Source organism: Necator americanus, chromosome I (genome assembly GCF_031761385.1).
Source record: "Necator americanus strain Aroian chromosome I, whole genome shotgun sequence".
Lineage (NCBI taxonomy): Eukaryota > Metazoa > Nematoda > Chromadorea > Rhabditida > Ancylostomatidae > Necator > Necator americanus.
This window is the reverse complement of record NC_087371.1, coordinates 24,258,905-24,278,759: the sequence shown is the minus strand read 5'-3', so window position 1 is coordinate 24,278,759 and position 19,855 is coordinate 24,258,905. Positions and strand designations below refer to the sequence as shown.

Genomic DNA, 19,855 nt, shown 5'->3' with positions numbered 1-19,855 from the left:
ATACGGAATCGTAGATTATGGAAATGGGGGTGATTCCGTCCATTTCTTCCTAATTGTAGTAAAAAACGGCCCGGAAGATGCGGCGCATGCACAAGGCGGGCGCCCTCCAATCGAACTCCTTGTAGAAAATAGTGCGCCAGAACGCCCGAAGCCGTATCCTCCGCGCCGTTTTTTTACGACAATTGGGAAGAAATGGACGGGATCACCCCCTCTCCATAATCTACTGTCCCGTATACGAATACTCCACCTGAAATCCGTACCACCTCAGATTCGTGGGGTGATGCCTTTAACTCCTCCTCATCTACTAACTGACCTCCGAAATCTGTGGCTTTATTGCTATTGATGTCCGTTACGGTTGCCCGGAACGAAATAGCAACCAGCAGTTCTATTCATTTCTTTTACCATTTTGTTTTTCAGTTTCATAAATCATGTAGTGTACATCTCGCAGGGAAAAAATTGCGGTTTTTACTGACGGCCATAACAAAATCGCTACAATGCCTGACAAATAGTTGAACGTTGGAAAAGATGAATAGTTATGTTAGGCTGGGGGCCAATTTCTGTTAAACATTGCGACATTTCATTTGCAGATTGTTGACTGTTTATGACTTTGACTGCAACGAAGTGGCGTTTCTGCAGAAAATGAAAAGAAAAGAAAGAAAAAGAAAATGGAAATCGGAACAGGTGGCAGCAGAACAGGACAATGTCCGGACTGTATGCTGGTTAGGAAAGGTTCAGTCGGTTCAGTTAAGCCTCATCTGAGTCAACTTCGCGAGATGTGGGCGAGCGTTGTCATCCAAGAAGAAGACTTTCCCTTGTATCCCTCTAAACTCTGCAGACACTAGGTCGACCTGCTCGCAGAACTTCTCGGTATCGATAGTAGAACCGTGAGTCAGAAGCTCCCAGTTAACGATTCTCATGACATCCCACAAGCAACACAACATGATCTTCTTGACCCAGGTCGAGGCGTTTCACCAGATAGAGGAAGAGCACGGAAAGAAGCAGCCATCAAGGGCTGTAAGTGATGAAGTACGTGACAAATATGGAGTACTTAGTATTGGGCAAACAGCTCAACTAAATAAATTCCTAAAGGAAAACCTCTAAAGTGTAGCAGAAATTGCCAGCATAATTGTTCCGAAGTAGGAAAAAAGTGCATATCCAAGCATATCGCAGAAGCGTATCGCATAAACCAGAAGCTCGAGCAAATATCGGATAATTTTAACAAAAAAGTAAAATGAGTACGGCGTAATTAATATATGGCTTGCTGTAGAAGCAAAACTTGTCCGAAGAGTTCACCGTTAGCAAGCTCTGATTTGCTCAATTACATGAATCAGCAACACATGTGCATATTACCCGCTACTGAAACTTCTAGAAGTTTTCCTATCGATAATTATAGCTCTGATGTAAGTGGCTATGTATTGAGGAATATATGTCGGAAATAGTCTTGATGTTGACGTCAGAATTCCGTTAGTCAAAGTTCGACTCTGAGTCAACACACCCCCTGCTTACCTAGTGATTCATGCGCCTGCGCGTTTGATAAGGTTTGCTTCCTTCAAAACCTTCGCCCATTGTGCTCGTATCAGTTCTTTCGTCCGCATTTTTCCACAGATGTCCTACAACCCCTACCAAGTGAGTTCGTACATCATTCGAATTTTTGAGGATTTTTTCCCCAAGGATTACTTTGATTAAGCCTTCCGGTTATCCTCCACCAGTGGTCGTTCCACCTGCTGTGGTTGCTCCTCCAGTAGTGGTACCACCACCAGTGATGATGGCACCTCCACCTCCAGTTGTCTACTGTCCACCTCCTGTAGTATACGGAGCACCTAATGTTGGTACTTTTTTTTGAGATTATTTTCATTTTTAGATCAAAAACCACTACTTCTTGGAAGTCACGCGTTTAACCGTGCCTGTTATCTAATTTTGCGCTTATCTCGGCATTGATTCAACTAGTTGTGGGAAGATTTTGAACGATTTCCTCCTTGTAGGTGGTCATCTACGAGGACTGCTATCCTCGTTATCACCATCATCACCATCACCACGGATGGTGCTAACCGTGAATCTGCTCTGTTGCTCTCGAGAAGAAAAAATCTCAGCGAACTACGAGTTCAACACATCAGTGCTTTTTGATGTTGTATATGCACATTTATTATTATGTAAACTGTTATGTAACTTTATTACGTAAACTGACGATTTCATATCCATTTAAAATAAAGTTTCATTTAGCAATTACTGGATACAAATAAACATAGCGTTAGTTTGAAAACTGTATGGAATTAAACTTTTCGAAAGTTGGAATCTGGGAAATGGATAATTCCCGGACCACTGGATTGGCAAGCATCCAATTCTGCGATTTCAGTTGCGCTGGATTCTGGGCATTCGAATAACAGAAAAAAAAGGTTAGAAAAGTGTTCGGGAAATCATACAAAAAAATAGGGTTTTCGAGAAAAATAAGTTCCTTTTGGGATAGTCGCAATTGTAGACTGATTTATCCGAAGGTTCATATTTTTCGCGAAACCATCCTTAAGAGGTAAACAAAAACGCATCAAGCTTCTACGACGTGAGCCAACCATATCAGTGGCGGGTTGAGTGCCGGGCAGAACAGCGAAATCGAAGCGGAGCACAAGCAACCAGAATTGATTTAAAGGCAGACAGCGTAACACGAAAATGACGTGATACGGAAACTCCCGGGGAAAGTAGAGTTCGGGTTGTTGATCACGGAAACGAGCGTGGCTCCACTCATTTTCCTCTAATCGTCGCAGAAAAGGTCGTGGAAGATGACATTCTTAGCCGCATCCAAGTGGAAGCGGACGAGGATCAACGAGGTCTTCTCACCAGCCTAAATATGCTGCTGATGGGAACGAATCGTGTACAAAAAAAGCGCGCTCTAGCGTATCTCGTAGGAAGAAACGCCGTTCCCACGCTCCTTTTCAAGGCGAATAACCGGAAATGAGAATTCCGTAATCCATGAACCGAACTCTACGTTCTCTCTGCGGTTCTTGTACCACGTCAGTTTCGCGACACGCTGCCTTTAAAGTCAGTCTTGAATCCTTTCCACTGATAGGTAGTGTTCAGGACATTCAGGACGTTAGCAACCTTTGTTGTACGTTAACAATTTTTATTGCAAAGTAGCAGTACATAGACAGCAGTGCATAGTACCCAAGTATGTATTACAAGTGAAGGAAGGCAAGAATTATTCCCAAATGTAAAAAGGTGTGAAATTTATAAAGCTGTAGAAGGAATGGACTACTCCTAGTGACTAATCCAAATAATGGTTTGGTGAAATGATTCTGTCCGTATATCACGACCATATCATCATATGACAATCAAGAATCCAAAGATCCTGAGTGAAAGATTAGCACCGATAAATATTACATGACAACAAAGCGCTCTGTACATTTAAAACCTCGAATTCAGCCAGATACAAAAAGATTTCCTCATTATAAGATACAGTAGGCTAAAAATGCTAAAACATTCCCATGTCACAACAATCGAATTCCCCGCCAATGTCCATTCATTATTAATCTCTTTGTGGATGTGAGAAAAGCAATAATAAGCTCAAACAGGGGTTGTCAGAAAAAAAGTCTGATTTCGATAGAAACAACACTTGGAGATCACATTCGGAGAAGTAGCCAGCACATCCCAGTCTTCCTTACTCAAGCGGTCTTACGCCAATCCTTCCTTTCTGTACGTCAACGTTCGTAATAACGAACATAAGACTTGCTCCAACCTTAAATACCACTGCTGCCATTGGAAAGGTAACGGACAACTGGTGAGGAAAACTCACTTCTGGATAGGGCTGGCGAAGGGTACTGCGATGAGCGAGCGCGCTCTTCTCAGCGCCGATATCCACGAATAGCCCGAAGTCCACCTGGTTGGAAACTCGGCCAATCACTTTTTCTCCAACTTTAAGTGAACCTATTTTGCGAATATCTACCTGCAAGAATATTGTTCTCACTGTCCAAGATTCGGCTTACAGTGACAAGAGAGGGTTCATGTAAATTAATAAATTCAAATCAATTCAGTCAAATTAAAATCAATAAAAAAACTAACAAAACATCAAAATTAAAGGTGAATTTGTTATAAGAATCATTGTGAGGAAACAATTAAGAATGGAATTAAAGTGGAACGGACTTTTATAATTTTGAAGAAAAAACCACCACTTATATTTTTTTGGAAAATTATCCTGAAAATCACATATATTCGCTGCTCTGCGTGCTCGATACACATACACCTTCGATTAGGAGAAACCAGAGAGAAGAGGAAGCGTGTGTTGCGGCAGATGCGTTGCGCTCGCCCAGCTGAACGCGTCCGGCGAGTTTTACATTCATTTTTAACTGCTTCACATAACCTCACCACTAATTCAAGGATGATGTTGAACGCCATCTTAAAAAAGTATTGAATTCATTTATTGAAAATTAATTCAATAAAGTAATAACTAACATGATTAAATATTAGTAAATAATCTAGTAATATAACTAGCATAATTAAATAATAAAAATAATCTGATAGAAGTTTAGTTCAATGAAAACGTCATTTAATAAACAACAAAAATAGACATTACTCACCATGAGATCAGGAGGAGGTAGTGTTTTAATTTCTGTACAAAAGAGATCACGGACAGCCTCTTCCTCAGGCGTCAAATTTGTAAGTGTTTGCAGTTTGTTGGGCAGAAATTGACAAGGTAGATCAGAAGGTGTGAGGCCGACACGTGAGAGAAGGCTAAATAGACGAACGCTGAGCACTGAGCAAAACTTGCTGGGGAATGGCTGTCCGCTCCGTCCTTACCTTCTCGCTATTCCATACTGGGATGGATGTATTATTGTTCGATCCAGAGGCTCACTGACCAGTTTCTTCTTTTTCTTTTTTGGAGCATCCAAACCGTCTTCACTACCGTTGGTTACAGTGAGAAAACCTGTAAATCACGCATATATTGGCTGATGTGAGATTAGGTGTTGTGGAGTGTGGGTCTTATTTAGCTACTTGTTAAGAACAGCGTACAGAAAATCTCCGATGGGTTCAGGATGTAAGTCCCGCAAGTCCCCGCTAAAAGTTGAAAGCTAAAAGTTCCTGTAAATCCAGAAGTTACAGCTCTCATGAGCATCTAGAGGTTTCATTTCAACCGATGAGACAATTCTCTGCATCAGCATGAGCGATAAAATGGAATCATGCTGGACGGATTTCATCGCTCGCCTGAGAAGAGTTGTTTGAGGAATAGTTTCCCCACTGATCTGTTTTACGTGGTTCTTCCTCACGTTCTCGCTGCCGTTCTTGAAAATTCGTCCCGAATCCTAACAGATGCAGAACTCAGAACGTAGAGTGTGAAATGAAGAACAAAAACGAGTAGATGCATTTCAGAGAAGAGCAGTTTGCAGATGGCGACGCATGTATAGGACAGGATGACTGGTAAGCCTCCAGTGGGACCACGTCTATTTTACTGACTTTACCAAATGACATGCATCCCGGTTTCTCTGCTTGAGATAGATCCGGGATCGCACCATACGTCGTACGCACCTTTCAGCAGCAAAACGCTACAAAGTATTGACATCTGTATTAGCAAAATTGAAGGCAGCCTATCACGAAGATGACGTGGTACGGAAACCCCAAGAAAAACGAAGAGTTCGGGTTGTAGACTACTGGAACGAGCGTAGCTCCGCTCAACTTCCACTAATTTTCGAATAAAAAAGGCGTGGAAGACGGCGTTCTTTCCTACAAAATCAGTTGCAACGCGCCACCCTTGCGCACGCGCCGCGTCCACGAGCGAGCCGTCGAAGATTAACGAGGTCTCTTTACCAGCCTATTCAAGTAAAACCAAAGAATAGGGTCTTGAGGGGACAGGAACGTGTACAAACGTGAGCCTTCTAACATTCCTCGTAGGAATCAAGGCCATTCCAACGCCGTTTTTCAAGACGACTACGAGAATTGATCGGGGCCACCCTGATTACCATGATCTACAACCGAACTTCACGTTTTCCCTGAGATTTCCGTAGCACGTCGGTCGTTTCGGATACGGTGCCTTTAATCGCTGTTTCAGTCCTATTTTGCATGCGAACTTCGTAATTGTAACCGGTATTCTTCAAACATTATCCATGAGCAGATCCCTTTAGGGCATAGATCCTTCCATCTACGGACATTGTCAAGGAAGAAAAAAATAGTTAGTTTAAAAAATACAATTTTTAAACGGAGAACGGGAATTCGATGCGGAAGCTAAAGACCTACCAGCACATTGCTCGTACGCTTTTGCTCCTAACCCTTTCACACTCTTGATTTCTTCTCGTGAATGTATTCTTCCCAGCTGTTCCCTTAAAGCAACCAAACCCGCAGCGGTCTTCTTATTCAAACCGCAAACTTTCCTGAAAACCTTCGAGTTGGGAACGCCATTCAAAAGACAGAAGAGAAAAGGACTTACTCCAACAGCTGGACAGATGCAACGTTCACGTCAACGCCTCTCATAGATACGCATTCCCTCACCACCAAAGCAAGTGCTTCCGACAACTTCTTTTCATTTACTGAGTGCTGGAATGAATTAAAGCCAGAAAACTTCAGCTAGAGAATTTTCTAACCGGGGTTGTACCTGATACATTCCCATTCCTAGGTGTTTCGGCTCAATTTTGACGTATTCTGCCATTGGATCAATAAGTCGACGACCGATCGATACTGAAATCAAGAATAATTCATAAAAAGGTGAAGGATTACAAGAGAAACTGCATATGAAGTTAATGAGCCATTGCACTTGAGGATCTCCAACCCATTCGCCATGGGGGACTCGTCCGTTCTGGGTTAGGTTTGGTCACCCAAACCCCGGTAATCGTTGTTCTCCTGTAGAGTTCTGGGTTTAGGAAAAGGATCTCGCTCGAGGATTTCTCACCTTCTGTAGCAAGGGAAGGAGCTGTGAACCCACCACACAATACGCTAAAAAGAGCCAACTTTGCTGTGTGAAAACAGATGAAATTCTGGTTAGCTCTTTTCTTCTTTTCGTTTTATGGCACACCTACGGGTGTTTTCAAATAAATAAATAAATAGATAAACATAAAGTACCTGCACTACGCTGAGTCGGTGGCATATTCGGCAGATCCTGTTCGGCAAGTGGAGTGATACTGTACTTCGAGGCACCGTTCTCCGGAACAGTGCTAAAAATTCCCTTTCGGCTATATACACTCTATCGTTCAATAAGTGTCAATTAATGTCTCACCAAAATTTCACATAAGCTTCGAATTTCCCTGAACGTATCATCGAGGCGACCGCCGTCTGAGTTTCGAACGATGCTTTACCATTTCCAATACCGAATACAACACGACCGTCACCAACTCGACCAATCCACTCCTTTAGCAGATTCTCACCACGTTTATCGAACGATTTCCCGTTCAAACCAAATTCAGCCGTTTCCACCACAGATCCTGTGAAGAAGAAGTTTATTTCAAGTTAAAATGTACTTAGCAATCACTGATTCTGCTGGTGCATTAGGCGTAACGGAAGGAAATCAAACGCGAATTTCAAGAGGAAATCAAAGGATAAAGGATAAAGTTCCTGGCGTTAATCAATCCGCTTGGGATACAATGACTTGCGGTGGCTAGTCGATGTGTTAAGTCAGTGTTTTTATCTTCGCAGACAAGTATGGTACCAATTTATCGACCCCGGAAGGATGAAAGGCTTGGTGAGCACTAGGGCGGGCTCGAACTTCCGATCGATCGCGCAGGGATCGGAACCTCTAACCTACACCTCTTCTCGAGGGCAGGTGTGGGCTACACCACAAATATGAAATAAAACTTTGAAAAAAGATTGTAAGAATTGTTCAAACTCGAACAACCCTTCTGCTATGCACTAACTCACTACGTTCCAATTCAGAATAGCATTGGTGACTGAACGCAGGTTCTACAGTCAGTTGCAGTGCCTGACAGATGCATCAAGTCAATTTTCATCTTAATTTTCTCGGAAAAATCACATAAAAATCTATCGACCGTTGAAGAACGAAGGGCTTTACAAGATTTTTTTCGCATGCATGCTCAGACGACATTTTTACAACATCAATGATTACTACGATCTCTTAGAGTTCCGATTTGTTAACTCCCTTCATAGCTTACTCTTTTGCTACTACTTTCTCCTATATGTTTTTATTTCCCGACTTTTTTTAAACAACTGCTACTTCCAGATTCAAAGCAATTCTTCAAATCGGCAAAGCAGGGAAACGATAACATAATATTTCAGGAATTATTTCTAAAGAAACCATATTTAGCACACTCCTTAATATAGTATGGGACAAAAAGGTCCACTTATTTTGCGACCTCTTTCCTGAGCTTCAATGTGCAAAATGACAGAGTTGATGTTTGTTTCTTGTTTTTGTTGTTCCCCTGCGAATAAGACGTTATTAGTATTGTGAGGACTAGTAGTCTGCTTCATTTCCTTACGACAATAGGCCGAATATAGTCCGTGGGTCTTGGGTGACCCTTTGCTTCGAACAGTTCACCGATAATCGCACGCTTCAGATGAGATGGAGAGGTCAAAACTAGGCAGAACACCAAAATTTCGGAGGAAGGCCAGCACTGCGACCGCAGTGATGACATGTAAGTGTCGATTCCACTGAAAGATCATTGGAAACGCTATAGAGTTGGTAGTACTACAGTGGCCACCGTTGAGGATGATGGTACACAGGTAGAACGGAAAACACGACGTCAAACTCGGAGGCAAACTCGAAGTGGCGTAGCGGATCAAGGAACCTTTAAAGAGGCATTCAGAGGTTTCTGTGATAGGACTTTGAAGGTAAACGAGATAGACTCGTGATTTGATGGTTGAACCTCTAATGAAAAACTGACAGACAGGAGTACAACAACTGGCAGATGAATTCATGAAATTAAAAATGTCTACACAAGCCATCGGTAGTAGACCAAAAACCGCATATGATGCTAATCCAGAAAAGAATCGTTATCGAGGTGATTCTGTGTGCGAGGGCATTCATTTTCAGCTACAAGAAGCGGTGGTTTTTTAGAGGTGTTCTGTATCGATGCGACTCGAGTTATACTAACATGGCCTCCAGGCTTCAATGACTATATTCATGCTAATTGGGTTAATGGAGTTGACAAACAAAAGAAATTCATTTGTACTCAGGTTTGCTAGATTTCCATGGGTAGAATTTGTTCGTCGTGGGAATCGTTTTCTTCCAAAAAAAAAATCTTAATATGCCTCTATACTCTGTTGTCGGTATCGATTGCCGGCTGTACGGGCGGCAGTTATGATCATCCGCCTGCAATCAATATCCATCAAGAACAAAGCAGTGATCGGAAATGACGGATGGGACTGACAGTAGCTTTAAATACACACAAATACGTAATGCAAACGTTGGTCATTTTGAAAAAAAAGAGTGATCAGAGAAATTGATATTATATTGCAAAAATTTTAGTGTCCACAGTCAGAATCAGGCTTTCAGGGCCCCAACGACAAAACTGTGGACGACTTTTGGAGGATGGTTTGGCAGGAGAAATGTAAGAGTATAGTGATGTTATGCAACATAATGGAATGCGGCAAACAGAAATGCGAGCAATACTGGCCTCTCACAACAGAAACTCCGGTATTATTCCATCTCTTACGTTCTCTTACTCAACTCGTCCACTTTCCTTAGATGAGCCTCGCTAGCGGTCTCACGGTAAAATTTATCTCAACGGATGCGATTGAAAAAAGTGTCGAGTTAACGAAAATAGAACTACTTGACCCCTCTGGGGTGAGTTTCCGTTGAGATTTGTCTGCGCAAATTCAACTTCTATCGAGAATTCTTAGACTCGGCACGCGGTCGAACATTTCCACTGGACCGATTGGCCGGATCGAGGTGTGCCCAACTCGACGACACTTGCAATATTTCGCATGCTTCGTAAAGTGAACCGCTTAACCCCATGTGTTGTACATTGCTCAGCTGGCATTGGACGTACTGGTACTGTCGTCGGCATCGACCTAATCTATCGACGGTTAGAACGTGGTGACAAAGATGTGAGTGGTTACTTAACGAAAGACAAATTCAACACCAAGTTTCGAAGACCACATGGTCTAAGCTACGAGACAGGATCAACAGCGTCATTTAGGTAAGTCTCCTAAAGGTGGTCACAGAATTACGAGAAATGAGACACGGAGCCGTTCAAATGGATGCACAGTATCTTTACATGCACCGAATTTTACTTGTTGTTGCAGAGAATTTAAAGGTATGTGAGCGATAAATTGAAATATACACATACGTTAAAATTAGATATTTTAGATCATCACTCCAGCAGAAACTGAAAAATTCACACAAGAATACGATCAGCTTCTAAAGAATCGCGGTTTCCTTTGAAAAATACGTCGATAATCTGAGAATCCTCACTCACCAGAACGACAATGTATACAATTAATTCGCGCCAAATTATGCATATGTACATATATTTGTACGTATACAAATGAAAGATTATTAAAATTTTCTGAAAAAGAACAGAAGAGGTTGAAGAAAAAACCACAAAGTCCTCCCTTTGATGCACAACATATAAACAGAAGTACAAAATATGGTTTAAGAAGCGAGTAAAAATCTGGAATTACTACTAGAAGCTTCCACCTGTCGGTCACCCAAAGCAGTCGAATAGTTGCGGCCTCTTAAGAACTTATCAGGAATTATTTCAAAGGAATATGTGGACAACAACGATACCGATCTTTCCTTCCACAGCCTTAAAAAACCTGGTTATAAAGTCTTTATCTTTAAAAATGATTTCTCCATTGTAGCAATTTTTTCTCTGGTCGAGCGCACCGCGAATTCCTGAAAAGTAGCGGGCTCTGCGGTTCGGTTTTGCGTGGATCAGTTAAAAAGACTGTCGGTCTAAGACAAACGCAAGAATATGTCTGATTCAAGAAAAAAAAAGCGTTCCTTTCTATCAAATTCACCAAATAAAGTTTTTCCGGCGATAGACTGCTGCAAAAGATGTTTACTCATCACCGTGCGAGAATTGCTTTTCGCCGAAACAGAAATACTACGTAGAAGAAACTAGGTCGCGAAACGAAGCGAAAAAATTCCGTGTTCCACTTAATCCTATGTGGTTCAGTTAAAGACCAAATCTCGCAAAAATCAATGAGTAAAGGTAGTGTTTGGATCTTTCAGCTATTAATCCTAGAAACGTAACGAGAACACCTGGCATCGGTGTCCACTCAAAAAAAAACTGAACCTAATCGACACTGAAACATGGAATTTGCATGTTGGTAGCTGTCACACATTACGGAAAGAAATGAACTAACCGGTGGAGGTAAGAAGGGCAGCCTTACAAGCGGAATAGCCTGGGTCCAGAGCTATGACACTTTCAGCAACAATTCCTTCTCGCCAAAACAATTGTCGCAAATTGTGTGCGAAGCATGCGATGGCAGCCTCCTCTGCTCGCCCCAGAAGAAAACGACTTGAAAAATTGATTCATCTCATAATGCGGAAATCTAGGATCTGAAGGAATGAAAGCCCAATTTTCGTACCGTATCGTCCGTTGTATCTTTGGAACGAAAAGACGGTTTATAGAATCTTTCAGTGCTGTTTCAAACAGTTCTCTATGCGCATACGCAACCCTGAAGGAACATAACTGTTCACCTATGCCTTGTTTTTGGATCACAACATTTACCGTATAGCGTTTCCAGGATGTTCGTTCTCTGCGTGAGCGACTTCTACCTTCCATGTGAGGACTTCATTCTCTTCACCTCTTTCCATCGCAAGAATCTTAAGGAAATGTAAGCAGTCAAGGAAAGGAGGGAATTCTAAAAATCGAACAGGTGTTAATATGATCCTATGAATATCGATCACCCCACCTGGTAATTTTCCACTTTTCTAGCATCTTTTCTGAAGTTGAGGTAATCGTTAAAGTTCGAGATCAACCGGTATGACTTGTCACTTTCGGTCCATTTCTTAGCCTTGTTGGACAATTCACAACAGATGCATAAGTAAACTTTCGTTTCCATTTTTGAGCTAAACAGGCACATCACATGCGACAAGCAGATGTGTGAGGAACCAAAATATAGATGAGGGATAAAGGATAGAGTGCACGGTGTTGATCAATCCGGTGTCGGGGATACCTATGGGTACGCGCTCGACTTTTTAATTCAGAACCGTTTGAGGTTTATGAACGTATGTGCAGTCACTCAATGACTTGGAGGTGATATGAGGTGTCAATTCAGTGTTTTTGTTCTCCCAGATAAGTCTGCCACCAATTCACCGATCCCAGAGGGACTAAAGGCTTGGTTGCCCTTAGGGCCAATTTGAACCAACGGTAGATCGTGCATTCACAGTGGAACCTCTTATCGATTGCGCTACACCCCAATTTTGTTCTAGTTCTCACGGTTTCACTACTGTCACTTGACAACTTTTTTCCCCACTTAAAAAAAAAACAAAGTTCGAGGAAATTAGAAAAAAAGAAGGAAAAGAAAATTAGAATCTAATTCCTCAACATTACAGTCTTCCTAAATTACCTTCACTCACATTCTCCTGACTGCATCCTGTGTTTCTTGCATTTTATTAAGTAGGTCAGCCATAGCATTCGCGACATGCTGTTCCACGATCTTCAAATTTTTCAGTTCTGAACACAATTCTCCACAACAGATTTAGGAAAAAGTTGTGAAAGTTCGCTCTCACCGGGTTTCGATCCTGCGAACTGTTCTAATTTGAAACCCTTCCCTTCAAGTATCCCCTGTGCAACTTCTTCCAGACCCAGTTCTCTGCAAAATAATGTTACAGGCAGAATCCAGAGAGTTTCTAGAGGCAGAGCATCACGAAATTGTATGTTTAGATCTCTAAACGAATAGCTTGGTGTAAAGTAGTGTAAGTTCAATCGCGCTATAACTTGTATGGCTATATGTGGTGGTCAACATAAAGTGTGACAGGCTATGGAAAATCCAGGGATGCGGCTATTCCTTGGGACAAAGGAAACGGTAGTGACATTGATTGGGCCGTCCAGCAAGATTGGCCGCCAGTCCGCGGCGCAAAGAATACGCTGGAGTGATGTCAAACTCGCCCAATCTCATTCCTTTGGATTTCGCCGTCTGGCAGATTCTATAGCAAAAATCTTGCTCCTTTAAAGGCATCACCAAACGAATCTGGGGTGGTGCGGGTTTCAGGCGGGTAATGCCTATACGGGGTCGTAAATTGTGGGGAAGAGGGTGACCTCATTCGTCTCTCTCTGTATCGATGTAAACGGACGACCCCGGAACTGTTGCTCCCCGCCCCTCCTACGATTCGTCGAAAAGCAATTCGCACGAATCGCAGGCAGAGGCGGGGCGCAAAGGTTGCGCATTGTAACAGAAGCCGTCGTAAGAAACAGCGTTCCGGGGTCGTCCGTTTACACTGATACAGAGAGAGATGAACGGAAGCACATTCTTCCCCACAATCTACGAGCCTGTATAGGCATTACCCGCCTGGAACCCGTACCACCCCAGATTCGTGGAGTGATGCCTTTAAACACAACTTACTGAATTCGCTGAAAAGAACCTTGGAGAAGGTACGTCACACTTCATGTGAACCACCTTGCATAGTGTATACGAGATCGCGTGTTTCTGGACTAAAGAGAACAAAGTGTACGGCGTTGATCACCCCGTACTGCGCCTACCGCTAATCAAATCAATGTTTTTATTCTACTCTTCAAACAGAAATAATGGGTAAAGTGTCTGGTGTCAATCAATCCACTCGGGATGCGCAACCGCGTTCGCTTCAATTCAGAATCGTTAGAGGTTTACGAACATGTGACTAGGCTATACAATGACTTGCGGCGGCTAGCCGATGTATCAAGTGAGTGTTCTTATCCTCCCAGACAAGTCCGATACCAATTTATCGACCCTGTAGGGATGGAAGGCTTGGTGAGCACTAGGGCGGATTTGAACCTCCGATCGATCGTGCAGCCACAGCAGAACCTCTTGCCAACGGCACTACAGTCGGACCTCTTTCCTGGATTACTGACGAGAATTGCGAATGATTAACGAAGCGAACGCTCGCACTCGTAACTCCATCGCTACCATTATCTATTCGTGCAGAAGTCCCAACATTTTCAGTTTCGTGTTGCACTGTGATTAAGCTTAAACGCGCTATTTTTTACCGTGCTATTGAAGCTTTCGTTTTCCTGGCACTTGCATAGAGCTGGGTGATTTCATTGATATCCGCTATTTCCCTCGAGGACTATAATACATATGAAATCAGGAGAACAATTCAAACAAAGTACAAAATCGAAAATATCTCTTCACTTTTAAGCGCTCCACAGCTAACTTCAGATCAGGCTCAGACTTGATTTTTGTGGTGACATTTGCGATCGCCTTTTCCACCTTTTTGTTGAGCTCCCTAGAAAAATACGTTTCAGGATCTGGAATGGCGTAGCTGTTCTGAAGCGGAGTAACTACGCGGTGATTGAACAAAATCTGTGCGCCTTCAAACGTACTAGAAACTATACTTCTATCAATTCTTTTCTCACCGTCAGTCTTTGAAATGCAACAATTTCAATTGCAGGCAAGAAATTATTACAATCTTTCATTCGCGACAAGTGATGATGACTCATAATACCAGAAGCGAAAGTGCTTTGCAACTTCTCCAAACAGAAATTAGTCCATGACCTCACGAAGCAAATGGCTACAATATACTCACTTTGTTTCATTGAACACCTTGAAGGAATGTCGAATCTGATCACAGGACATCCCTTCATGTGCGTCAGCACGATACCGTGCGATATAAGCGACCTCATTCCCTTCCGCAAACAGTTTAACCAGTTTCGATGCGACACGATGAGGTATAGATACCTGTACATATATCACTTTTGTTTACTTTCAGCAAATTTCCGCTAGTGAAGCAATAATCCTCTATTCAAGACGTTAGGGCTGGAAAATTCTCTCCTGGAGTATAACCGACTACCTCATCTGTAAGTACATCTTCTAGAGTGCAATCCAGTAGCCATTTTTCTTCATGCATTTGCTGTAACGAACATCTCGTGCCAATATTTCATAGAGAGGACGTGTTCATTCACAAAAATTCACAAAATAAGTCCTTAGAAGACCTACTCAGAGAAAAAAGACCAACATTTAAATACAAGGGAATAATTTATTTGACAAAAATGAAACACAGTACAAAAAAACCTGTGCGGAATGATTATTTACAGAATACAAACAATAGCCTAAGTATTATTGCTTCATACGACTAGAGCGAGATCAGCTATATCTGGAAACGTATTCTAAGCGTGGAAATAAAACTTAGCCGATTACAAAGAGGAGATTACTCAGGGGATGGCAACCTCATGAGAACAAGCGTAGAACTATGCATATGAGTCCATTACTGGTAAACAAAAGGCTCTTGAAAATTGACACCATTTTAAACGTAGTAGCCAGAAGTAAGTTGCCGATTGCGACGTTTTGCAGCTGCCATCGCACGACGATCCTCTTTTAATCCGGTATCGACACAACTTCGAACAAAAGAAATTAGAACGAAGTAGAACCCAAATACAAATAAATGCTATTAGGAAAATAAGAAAAATGTCCATTCAAGGAAAACGACAACACTATAACTGTACGACGGCTCAAGAATATTCACCTTGCTGCATCAGATGCTTGATACTTCTGAGCACAATTAAGAACTGCCGAAAGAACTGTTCGTCGCGAATTATCACACTGTTTCCTGAAAAATTGTAACTGCAGGAGTTTTCAAACATAGAAATGAGTATCAAGGTGAAATAAAGCTCGTACCTAATTTCGCTGGCATCAAATCCAAGGATAGTACCTATCTTCCCAGAGTTCATAATATTATCTTGGTAGCACTTCACAACATTCTGAATGTCCTAGAAAAACGGCCCGCAAAATCTATTTAGACATTCATAGGAAAAGTCAGTGTACTACCTCATTCCAAAGACTGGAGGCAACCTCTTCCTGAATTGGTGTGACAGTTCGTTCAACGTCGCTATCATCGGACCTAAATGAAGCAAGCTAAATGGTTCACGAAGAACTGTGATAAGCATAACAAATGACGTTGACCGTTTACCTTCTCTTTTGACGGCTTCTGGATCTTGTGTTATATGGACAGCTGCCGGGAGGTGACGAATGAGTTGAAGCAGAGAGCGGTGGAGAAACACTGACTGTCTTCTTTTCATTTTTGCCATTATCATTAGATTCTATAGACATGGGGACTTTTTTCGTATGCCGATCGTGTCGAGATTTGGATGGTTTTGAGCTTTTCTTTCTGGTACTCGACGTAACTTTATTATCGGTATCTACAGCAGCCCCTTTAACCCTGCTATTTCTGGATTTTGTAGAATCTGGAGTTGATTTTATCGTATGAACTTCACGAACGCCATTTGAAGACACAAATCTACGATTTGCTGTTGGTTCCCGGTGGCGCTTCTTTCCATCACATACTTCTGCGGATCTCAACTTTTTCAGAACTTCACTATTCCTAAGATTCGAATTCGACTTTTCGATTGATCTCTTACCTTTTTGACAGTTTGACGCTTGACCCTTGCCAAAGAAATTACGTACGGAAGTATTCCGTTCATATCTTACTGCAGATTTTCTTTTCGTTTCTTTTTTTAAGGCAGACGTACCTCCGAACTTTCTGCTTGTGCTTTGCGCACCGGAATCTTTTTCAACCGATGATCGCCTAGCAGGAACAGCATTGGGCGTGAGCTCAAAAGGTGACTTCTTTCTTGAAGAACTTGGAACCGATCCCAAACTGATCTCAAGAGGCGAACAATTTTCTCTTTTTCTGCAACATAATGGTGTGGAATCGGAGCGACATATTGTGTCTCTTCTTAGTTCACTCGGTGAGTGCTCCGTCCCTCTGTTGACTAAGCAGTGAGGAGTATTTCTTTTCCTCAGGTTTTTTGAAGTAGACTGTGCTGGTAGCGTCAAGTATTTACACTTAGTTGATTCTTTCGGAAGCGGTGGTGTAAGCAGCCTTTCATTTCGAATATTCATTCCATCTGTAATGGCCATGTCTTCAGGAGCTGAAGTTGATGGGACATCTTCAACATTCGAAAGTTTCTTCGTTGACAAACTGTGAGTGGAATCAAATGACGAACATGAACCTTTGGCATCAAGTCGCAAAATCCTCTTTGAGTGAGATGGAGTGCTCACCATGTCTTGACCATTAACTTCAACCCCACTCGTGCTACGAGAAGGGCTGAGTTTTCGCTTACGGCGACGCTTTTCTATGGAAGCCACAGATACAGTAACAGAAGAAAGCGCCGCAGTAGAATCTGGGGACTTTATTTTCATAGTAGACACTAATTTCTCAGCTAATGCTGAACAACTCTCGGTCTCGACCAGTGATTGGCTGCCGTGTTCCGCCTGCGCTTCTCTGAGGGATTCATTTGGTAATCTGACGGAGGAAAGAGGTAGAATTGATGTAGAAGCGGGGTGGGAAGGGTCACTTTCAACAGAAGGTATGTCACTAGGAAAGAGACTGCGTAAAGGAGAACATTCCCTTGATTTCGTACAATCAGTGCTGAGAAGCATGGGAGGCAGGTCACCTAAATATTCAAATGGAGTATTGTACGAGTGCCCACAGAAACTCAGGAACGAACATGTGAATCGCCAACCTAATGCAAGATTTGCACTCCGCTCCGTAGAACCCTCTGGACTGCAACTGCGCGATGTCATTATTCCCGATCCTGCTCAAAGGACATAACAATTACATATAGATCACTAACGCATAATAGTTATTGCTTGGAAGATTTCATCAAGAACGAGAACAATCGACCTCAACAATGTATCTAAAATCTATCTATTTGCATAGGTTGTCGAAGAAAACCCTAAACTCCAATTCAGTACGATTAAAGCAATTTGCAACTAGAGTGGCTCTATTTTCTTTTCCCTTGAGGTACAACCTTAGACAGAATTCCTCTTTGTTTTAGAAAAAAAAAAAGAGATTCAGATGCGTTAAGCCAGCAGAAAATTGCAGCCAATTACGTTTCCTCTCAAATGTAGCAGCACATTTAAAGGTACACTTCCTAGACTACGTAGGACAAGTAAGTGATTGGTGGCTGAAATCCAATTTCAGCTCAAACTAGTCGAAGAAGTGAAAATCCCTAACTTTAGTCCTGGTAATTCAGCAGTATGGAGATTTTGACCTTGAGAGCTTCAAAATGCCATATAAACCAAAAACGTAGCCTCACCAATGTAAGGTTCCACGTTGGCTTTATCAATACTCAGATCACATGGAGGAAGACTTAAGCGAGGCACAAACCCGACCTTTTCTGAAATAGTGACGATACGGGCAATACTTGTTTTTTTTCATAAATATAAGTAGAACCTTGTTGTCGGAATGCATTCGATAGAACTTCATTCGTTTTCAGGAGGTAATTGAAGTAATCAGCTGAGTTCTCAAATGTTAGCTCCTGGATAATTAATTTAATCAAACATAAGCACTCCGCAGCGACTCTGTAGTCGAGTCAAAACGACATGAAGCTTGGTGCAGTTGCGTAAGCGGCTGCTCTCAAAGCGGTGCGAAGGAATGTAGTTAGTTTAGAGGAGAGGGGATCTTTGCTAGCACCAGTCACTGGTGCTGCTCACCATGGTCCCTTCTCGATCCTAACCGCTAGCTCTCTCGCGCCTTTTCGAGCGCAGCCACATATGCAAATGCACCACAGCTCGCCAGTGAAAAGCACAATGTAGGTTGGAAACATAAGTAAAAGCAGAGATAGTTCCACTAACAACCTCAGATACTGAATTGCTCACAAGCCTATCATACCTTCACTGTTTTCTTGATGACTGTCCTTTCTACTCGTGATTTTTTTGGTGTAGTGTAAGGTCGCCATGATGGATTTTCTGATTTAAAAACCTCAGCAAACTCCTAAAAAAATCGTAAACTGATACGTAATGTGCTAAATAGCCATCGACAAAACGAGACAAACTTTGTCCAAACGTGTACATTCTTCCCTTCTCTTCTTAAACTGCTTTCCAAACACATCGTCTCCATTGTAACACGCGGCCAACTTTCCCAGCCTTGAAAAAGTGTCTTCATGCTAAACTTCAGCCGAAACAGCATGTTTGTTCACCAAAACGCTCATGCACAAGTATTAGTACAAGTACAAGCACTTGGGGAAAATAAGTTGGAAACGAAGCAATTGCAACAAAAAATGGGAACTCGCACCCGAATTGGTCTTCGAAAGCATGGAACTTATCCACTTCTTTGCGGACTTCACTGGATGAAAGCCCAACTGGGACATAAATATCTCCACTCGTAACTTCGACCTGTAAAGTAAAAAAAAAGCTGGAGTCTTGTAAATTAACTAAACCAAGCAATAAAATATTGAACATGGAGCAATCCAGCACAAAAAAAAATTGAGCAACACCGGAAACAGCACCAACCTCCAAACAAGGATGCTTCAATTCGAAATTTCTGTACTTCTTCTCAATGCGGTCGATATTGAAGAGGAACTGACGTTCACTCCGACGAAAAGCGTCCACTGGAATGGAATCCGGCTGCAGCTCAACATGGCGTTCACGTGCCATCTCAAAAGGACATTGCTTTCGAAATGGACTTCCTCATACTCCTAAGTTATTCAGAGAAGAAGCAAAACACTGATTTACAATAGCAGTGCCCACTGAAGCGTAGAGATGTATGAACATCAAAAAAGTAAGCAACTGCAATTTAATATTTACTTTATACAGGCACGCTGATAAAACCGCTGAGAAAAAAAAACCCACAGCCATATTGAAACTATAAAGCATACACATATATTTCAAGAGTGATACAATCTGAATTTGTGGTAGACGCAAAGAGGCAAACATGCAAAAGACATATCGAGTTATATGGTTCAATTAATAGTGAAAGAAGTTACTTGTTTAAAAAAAATTAGAGAGAACAAAATTCAGATGAAGGATATAAATAATAGCGACTTTATAGTACAAAAGGAAGACT

At 42.0% G+C, this 19,855-nt stretch overlaps 5 protein-coding genes across 8 annotated transcripts; 2 read left to right on the top strand and 3 right to left on the bottom strand.

The window, feature by feature from the left end:
- Positions 1–1,605: 1,605 nt before the first annotated feature.
- RB195_006716 (uncharacterized protein) lies at positions 1,606–2,048 on the top strand (the record flags this gene model as incomplete). Its single annotated transcript, XM_013446392.2, has 3 exons — positions 1,606–1,626; positions 1,688–1,825; positions 1,983–2,048. The coding sequence occupies 3 exons, from the start codon at positions 1,606–1,608 to the stop codon at positions 2,046–2,048; spliced, it is 225 nt and encodes a 74-aa protein (XP_013301846.1).
- Positions 2,049–3,646: 1,598 nt separating this feature from the next.
- RB195_006715 (uncharacterized protein) lies at positions 3,647–8,391 on the bottom strand (the record flags this gene model as incomplete). Of its 2 annotated transcripts, XM_064179949.1 has the most annotated exons (11): positions 3,647–3,724; positions 3,782–3,931; positions 4,563–4,716; positions 4,783–4,909; positions 6,214–6,347; positions 6,404–6,510; positions 6,569–6,651; positions 7,033–7,124; positions 7,187–7,391; positions 7,825–7,885; positions 7,953–7,991. In XM_064179949.1, the coding sequence occupies 11 exons, from the start codon at positions 7,989–7,991 to the stop codon at positions 3,647–3,649; spliced, it is 1,230 nt and encodes a 409-aa protein (XP_064036864.1). The 2 variants fall into 2 exon arrangements, with proteins under 2 accessions (XP_064036864.1, XP_064036863.1); XM_064179948.1 differs by lacking the exons at positions 7,825–7,885; positions 7,953–7,991 and adding an exon at positions 8,277–8,391.
- Positions 8,392–8,482: 91 nt separating this feature from the next.
- On the top strand, positions 8,483–10,306 carry RB195_006714 (uncharacterized protein; the record flags this gene model as incomplete). Its single annotated transcript, XM_064179947.1, has 9 exons — positions 8,483–8,555; positions 8,615–8,751; positions 8,807–8,921; positions 8,978–9,096; positions 9,416–9,556; positions 9,608–9,706; positions 9,763–9,969; positions 10,062–10,178; positions 10,232–10,306. 9 exons carry the CDS (start codon positions 8,483–8,485, stop codon positions 10,304–10,306), a joined length of 1,083 nt encoding a protein of 360 aa, XP_064036862.1.
- Positions 10,307–10,332: 26 nt separating this feature from the next.
- On the bottom strand, positions 10,333–14,917 carry RB195_006713 (uncharacterized protein; the record flags this gene model as incomplete). Of its 2 annotated transcripts, XM_064179946.1 has the most annotated exons (12): positions 10,333–10,598; positions 10,652–10,759; positions 11,233–11,387; positions 11,458–11,547; positions 11,601–11,695; positions 11,785–11,941; positions 12,452–12,548; positions 12,605–12,687; positions 14,058–14,137; positions 14,203–14,296; positions 14,597–14,748; positions 14,861–14,917. In XM_064179946.1, 12 exons carry the CDS (start codon positions 14,915–14,917, stop codon positions 10,333–10,335), a joined length of 1,434 nt encoding a protein of 477 aa, XP_064036861.1. The 2 variants fall into 2 exon arrangements, with proteins under 2 accessions (XP_064036861.1, XP_013301850.2); XM_013446396.2 differs by lacking the exons at positions 10,333–10,598; positions 10,652–10,759 and having other exon boundaries at positions 11,228–11,387.
- Positions 14,918–15,313: 396 nt separating this feature from the next.
- Positions 15,314–19,446, bottom strand: RB195_006712 (uncharacterized protein; the record flags this gene model as incomplete). 2 transcript variants are annotated; one of them, XM_064179945.1, is made up of 13 exons in its annotated part: positions 15,314–15,404; positions 15,533–15,616; positions 15,685–15,776; positions 15,835–15,907; positions 15,977–16,352; positions 16,425–17,462; positions 17,532–17,603; positions 18,108–18,188; positions 18,245–18,329; positions 18,683–18,784; positions 18,846–18,936; positions 19,085–19,185; positions 19,303–19,446. In XM_064179945.1, the coding sequence occupies 13 exons, from the start codon at positions 19,444–19,446 to the stop codon at positions 15,314–15,316; spliced, it is 2,430 nt and encodes an 809-aa protein (XP_064036859.1). The 2 variants fall into 2 exon arrangements, with proteins under 2 accessions (XP_064036859.1, XP_064036860.1); XM_064179944.1 differs by having other exon boundaries at positions 15,977–16,106; positions 16,536–17,462.
- Positions 19,447–19,855: the final 409 nt, after the last annotated feature.